Here is a 7,231-nt window from a genome sequence, read left to right as displayed (position 1 = left end):
ATTCTTATCAGACTACCTACCTTACAAACCGATTTTATAAAGATTAATGACTTAAAGTTGTTAAAAATTATGCAATTGAAAAATAATCTCTTCAAAGAGAAACATACCCACACAAAAGAGAGGAAATATAAATAAAAACACAACAAAATTTAACATGATTAGACACCACAAGACCTATATCCACAAATACTTAACAAAAGATATTATTACTTAACATGTAATTTTTTTAACAAACGTTCATACAATTTTTAATGAATCTTTAAAGAAGAATTTACCAGAAAGACACATAAAAAATCATGCAATAGAAAAATAATCTATTTACAGATAAACACATATAAAAATAAGAGTAAAAATATAAATAAAAGTACACAGAAAATTTAATATAGTTCGAATTCAATAAAAAGTATTATTATCCGATTGACAAAAAAAACTACAAACTTTTATATAATTTTTTTTTATATAAAACTGGAAATCATTCTCGTGTAATTTTGTTGTGGATAAAACTGTAGACCCCTCTATCGCAATTTAACTTCCAAATGAGTATCAAAGTCTCACTATATACACACAACACAAGACAAGATATTTAGTAAACTGGGGTGACTAACTCTAAAATTAACTCTTTATTTTTATTTTTATAATTTTCTGTTACTCTGTTTTTCATATTTCTCAGTGTAAAATCTTGGTAAATATCTGCCTAACAACCAACAAAAATCCAAAAAGTATTATCGCCTACCAAAGTACACGCACCTTCCCAAAGACATAAAAGCATCAGCACTAAAATAATGGTAAAAGTTAATAGAGTGGGTGTCACGGGCAACATTACACCATAGATGCAAAACATTTTAGAGATACTTTTAATATTAGCAATCAAAATATAAATTTGAATTTTTAGATTGAATAAAAATAAAAATAAAATATTCATGTTGAATTTTAATTCATGACTTTTATTTGAGTATTATTTTTAGAATTGTAACCAAAGTACATTTATTGATAACAAAAACATTAATAAATGAAGAATTCCGTACACTTTGACCTTTTAGATTAATGGTTTTCTTTTAGATTACTAATTCTCCTTTATGCAAAAAGTTGCTCCACTAACTAGGCATATTATATAAATACACATCCAATTAGAGAGAATGGATGAATAATTTGTTCGCATAACATCCACAATAAAATAAAATTTAAAAAATAATACATTTTAGCTCCAATTTATATTTCATTTAATTTGAAAAATCTTATGTAGAAAAAAATACGCTAAATATTTTTCATTAAAAGTAGCAGAACGAGCGTCATATTACAGATTAAGTGGTTCAATTTCTACATATATGATACTATAAATTAAGTATTAAGTTCGTTTTAGTTATTTTCAAATTTGAGTTTCTACCTTTTTTTAAAAAAATTATTGAATATTTCTGGACAGTAATTTATTGAATGCTTTTAATTTAATTTTTCTATTCACTGAATTGTATTATAATTATTTTGTCGCTTCATCTTATTTATTTATTTGTATCAGTTAAAATGTGAAATTTTATACTTTACATAAAATTAATATATAATTTTTTTATTAAAAATTTATTAAAAATATTATATTGTTAACATTATTTATATCAATGATAATGATTTCTCGGTAATGACATGAAAATCATTAAAAAACATGACAGTTATATTATTTAGGATGATTTTTTTAAATAATAAGATTTATTTATTATTTTATATTAACAATATCATCTAATATTAATAAAACTTAGTCGATTCTGTTTTCTCCTGTACACTGCATTTTGTTTTTCACTTATAATCTGATTTTGATGGCTTAATCCATTTCTATGCATTGTTTTGTCTTACAAAATTCCAAGAAAAAAAACACTTATGTCACCTATTCCAAAAAAATCAAGTCACAAGGACTTACTTAAAAACATAAAACTTTTAATTATTCAAATAAAAGTATAATAAAAATTTAATTAAAATATCTAAACTAACAATAACTTAAAACTTAATTAATCCGGAATAGCCAATAAAAATAGTTTGAGATTGTACCTTTATTCATGATAATGGAGTCTCACAAATATAAAAGACAATAAAACTCCTTTTTTTTTGGTTGGGTTCCATCACTTTTTCACTATCTTTTCACGTGAAGTGCGAACAGGAAAAACACAATAATGTGCTCAGGGCTAGCTACATACATATGTTCTTTTTTCTACGTTTGTTATAAACATAAATAGGCTAAATTATATATTTTCCTATTATTTTTTTATTTTATTAAATAATTTTGTTTACCTTTTTATCAATATTAGAGCAATATTTAAATAAAATAAAAAATATGAAAAAGTAATAATTTGTTTATAGCCAAAAGAATCTCCACACGTGAGATTTGGCATATTTGTGGACAAACGTGAATGACGGTTGCCCAGTTCAGTATTCTGACTTATGATTTCACGAGACAAACTCAAGTTGTCTGAATGAACTCATTGATTAAAGATTAACGAATAATAAAACATTAACTAAGGATTTATCTATTTAGGTTATTCTGTTTGGAAGAAGAGATACATCGGTTTTCAATTTAATTTTATATAAGTTTCAAACTACCATCTCATCTTTTATTCTTTCATGTAATTTTATTCTCATCCAAATGGATATAAACTTATGTACCCAACTTTTTAATAAGTTTTGTCAAGAAAGATACTTCATATTTATTAATTTTAAAATAAATTGAACATATATTTTTAATTCTACTATTATAATGTTTTTTTTTTCAATTTCTTTTTGTTAGTTTAACATTAGAATGTTTTAATTTCCTACTTTTAAAAATTTCAGTGCAAACCCATACAGGTTGGGGGTGATCCAGTCTTCGAAGCAGCTTCACGGGTTGCTATATACATTCCATCACTCACGGTCACCCCAAGCACCTTCACATTAATTTCTAAAATTAAAGAAATTCATAGTATATTGCATAAGTCAAATAAATTTTAAGTGTAATCATTTCCATTTTATCTTTAAATATATTTTAATATTATCACAAAATTTATCAATTTATTACTGAATTTAGTTATTGTTATCTAGTCACAATGTGTATCTCTGAGTATCTCCAAGGCATATACAATCCAATACCTCGACATACCATCATCACATATCCTAATGTTCTATTTTTTCTAATTTATATCTAAAAAAGTAAAAAATAAAGTGATGTAATATTTTTAAAATTTTAAAATTGTGTCGTGTTAAAAAGTTGTGTCAATGAAAATGATTTTATTAGTATACAATCAAAGAAATTGAGTGATTTTGGCGTGACTTCAAATATAGTGAAATCGTTTGAGATAACACAACTTCTTTCTTATGAAGTTGTGTCATCGTACTCGTCCAACTTCAAAATTTTTTAAAAGGTTTCACTGTTTTTTTGTAATTTTAAATGTAAATTACTCTGTATTGGTTAAAAGATCTAGAAATCTAAACCTTTTAGCTTAGTAAGTTTTGTAATTTTAAGAGCATGGTTGGTTGGTGAGCCATGAAAATCCCAAATGGGTGTGTCCAATTAACTGCAACATGCAGTCACTGTCTTTTTGTCTGAGACTCAGAGTATCCTCTTCCATAGAAGAAATAACATTTTCTTTTACATTATCTTCCAGGAGCAACTTGCTATAATCTACTCACCCAAAAGTAAAGTTTGTAACTTTTTTATTCTTCTCATCATATTCATTTGACTAAAGTCTAATAAAAAAAAATAAAACCAGAAAAATTTTCCACTTGATATCAATGAATACAGTGGCAGACATACTTCCAATAATGCATTAGTTCAAAACCTGTGTTACTTTAGATTCTAATCACTGTCCCCATCACTTTATTTAAGTGAGTCAAAATATCAAACACTTTCATCTCTGTTTACTTTTTCCTCATTCATCATCTTCATCTTTTCATGGCTCATTCATCTCGTAAACTCGTCTTTCTTCTGCTTGCAATCTTCTACTCACACACTTGTTCTGCCACCTCCTCCAATGCTTCCGCAACACTTCACTCCAATCTCTCTTCCTTAAGATCTTTCTGCACAACCACTCCATATCCAGAAGTTTGTTTCGATTCATTGAAGCTATCCATCTCAATAAACATAAGTCCAAACATTATCAGCTACCTCCTTCAGTCCCTCCAAGTAGCAATATCTGAAGCCACAAAGCTCTCCAACATCTTCCACAACGTTGGACACTCAAACATCATAGAGAAGCAAAGAGGAGCGGTTCAGGACTGCAGAGAACTCCACCAATCCACATTGGCTTCTCTGAAAAGATCACTCTCAGGGATCCGTTCCTCCAACTCCATGAGCATAGTTGATGCAAGAGCCTACCTCAGTGCAGCTCTCACCAACAAGAACACATGCTTGGAAGGCCTAGATTCTGCTTCTGGCACCATGAAACCAGCTCTGGTGAAATCCGTGATCAACACTTACAAGCATGTCAGTAACTCTCTTTCTGTGCTACCGAAGCCTGAGACGGGGACTCCCACAGGCCAGAAGAATAAACAACCATTGATGAATGCTCCGAAGTGGTTATCAAGCCGAAAGCAAGGAACTTTTCAAGATAGGGAAGAATATAACCCAAATGAAGTGCTAGTCGTGGCTGCAGATGGAACTGGGAACTTTAGCACCATCACTGAAGCCATCAACTTTGCTCCGAACAACAGCATGGATAGGACAGTGATCTATGTCAAAGAAGGGATTTACGAGGAAAACGTTGAAATCCCAAGCTATAAGACCAACATTGTGATGCTCGGCGATGGAAGTGATGTCACTGTCATAACTGGTAACAGAAGCGTTGGTGATGGCTGGACCACTTTCAGATCTGCAACTCTAGGTGAACCCTTTTACCCCTTTCTGATTTTTCTGCAATTATTGACTTCTCATGCACTGGTTACCACTTGGCACGAAGTAGAGAAGTGACACAACAAACATATTAATGAATCATCGTTTTCGAAACCATTTTAACTTGAATTATACCATAGTTTTCCCGTATTTAATGGGACCAAAATGGGAATCACATGACAATGTTGTGTGCGTTTTCCAGCGGTTTCCGGTGATGGTTTTCTTGCACGTGACATTGCAATTGAGAACAGTGCAGGGCCTGAGAAGCACCAAGCAGTGGCCTTGAGGGTAAATGCAGACTTAACTGCATTTTACCGGTGTGCCATTTATGGCTACCAAGACACTTTATATGTTCACTCCTTTAGACAATTTTACAGAGAGTGCGACATTTATGGGACCATAGATTTCATATTTGGAAATGCAGCAGTGATTTTTCAAGACTGTAACATCATATCAAGAAAGCCATTGCCTGGGCAATTCACTGTGATCACTGCACAATCCAGAGATAGCCCAGATGAGGACACTGGCATCTCAATCCAGAACTGTTCAATCATAGCTACCCTTGATCTGTATTCCAACTCTAGCAGTTTCAAGAGCTTCCTTGGGAGGCCATGGAGGGTCTATTCTCGCACTGTTTACCTCGAGTCTTACATTGATAACTTCATTGATCCAAAGGGTTGGACAAAGTGGTCTGGTGAACAACCTTTGGACACATTGTACTATGGAGAATATGACAACTATGGACCTGGTTCCACCATAGATAATCGTGTGCAATGGTTGGGCTTCCATTTGATGGATTATGGTGATGCATATAATTTCACAGTTTCGCAGTTCATCAATGGAGATGGTTGGCTTGATACTACTTTGGTACCTTATGATAACGGGATTTGAGGAAATTAGAATAGTGTTATTTTGTTAATGGTTAATCAAGTTTCTTACGATTGTTACTTTCCTCTGCCTCAAGGCCTGTTTGAAAGTCTTATTTACTGGGTTGGCTTATTTGAAATGAGTATGACCAACAGTTAACAAAAATTTAACAGTTAGAAATTGAAGTATGAAGTTCTGAAACTCATTGAATTCTCTTGTATACATTACCTTCTCCCTCATTATATTCAAATCTCTTCAATTAGGTAAACACTGTTTTAAACGGATAGCAGTATACTGAGTGTGAAAAAGCTTATGAAAAAGAAATGACAACAATCAGAGATTATTGGGGGAATTTTGACAACATTTATTCATCAAACGTTAATCAATTTTTGAAATAATAGGGGTTTATTTTTCAAAATGGAAATCTCTAAACGAATTTAGAAAAAAAATGAAAAAACTTTTGAAAATATGGGAAGAAAAGGACCATTATATACTATTTTCTTTTTTCATTTATAAGAAAAAACAATTTTACCCAACATTTTAAGATAATGGTAAAGGTCAATATAATAATATAAATATCAATTTCAAAAATCTAATATGTTTAATTAATATTTTTTTGGAATCGGTAAAAAGTTTCAATATAATACAAAATATATAAATATTATTAAAATTAATATTTAACGTATTTTTAATGATTAAAAAACATATATGAAGTTTAAAGTATCACAATTATCTTTATTATTACAAAACGTTTTGAATCTATGATAATATTAACAGATGATACGAAACTCAAGTTTTAATTTCTCAAATGGTACCTATTTTGATATATGTATCAATTTGGTATTCGTTCTTAAAAAATATCAATTGTGTTTCAACGAGAAGTGTTTCAATTAGGACATTTTTAAAATAAAATAATTAACGCTATTAAAGGTGTGCCACATCTCGATATCTGATTTTTTCCAATTTTTGCAAAAAATTCCGCAACAAAAAAATTGCAACAAATTGACATGTGACACGCCGTTAACGGCGTTAACTAAAATTTTCTAAAATATACCTAATTGAGACACTTCTCAAAAGTTAGGACGCAATTGATAATTTTTTAAGGGTGGATACCAAATTGACATAGGAATACGAAAGTGGGTATCATGAGTAATTAACCAAAACTCAATTAATAATGACCATAGTAATTTGCAATTTAAGTTATTGTATATAGATTTTTGTTGAATTATTATGAAAATTTGTTTTCATCTCTTCAATCCTTTCATCTTGACTACATTATCTTGGTTTATCTTGATTTATTGCAACACTGATTGCTATAAACTTACATTCTTAATCAATGTTTTTATCAAGAAAGCTTTCTTTATAAAAAAAAAATATTCTTTTACCACCCCACCATTTCTGGGTTAAAATTTAATCTATTTATTTTCTTTACAATTGGTATCTCAAATGGTTGGTCACTCACAAACATGAGGGTGCATTTATAAACATACCTCCACTCTTTCTAGAGAAAAATATCTTTTT

At 30.1% G+C, this 7,231-nt stretch overlaps 1 protein-coding gene across 1 annotated transcript; it reads left to right on the top strand.

Annotated features, from left to right (window-relative positions):
- Nucleotides 1-3,658: 3,658 nt before the first annotated feature.
- Nucleotides 3,659-5,915, top strand: LOC114162238 (probable pectinesterase/pectinesterase inhibitor 12). Its single transcript, XM_028046065.1, has 2 exons — nt 3,659-4,835; nt 5,046-5,915. Exons 1-2 carry the CDS (start codon nt 3,908-3,910, stop codon nt 5,732-5,734), a joined length of 1,617 nt encoding a protein of 538 aa, XP_027901866.1. The 5' UTR covers nt 3,659-3,907; the 3' UTR covers nt 5,735-5,915.
- Nucleotides 5,916-7,231: the final 1,316 nt, after the last annotated feature.

Source organism: Vigna unguiculata, chromosome 9, assembly GCF_004118075.2.
Source record: "Vigna unguiculata cultivar IT97K-499-35 chromosome 9, ASM411807v1, whole genome shotgun sequence".
Taxonomy (NCBI): domain Eukaryota; kingdom Viridiplantae; phylum Streptophyta; class Magnoliopsida; order Fabales; family Fabaceae; genus Vigna; species Vigna unguiculata.
The sequence above is the reverse complement of the archived record's forward strand: the minus strand, read 5'-3'. Positions and strand labels throughout refer to the sequence as shown.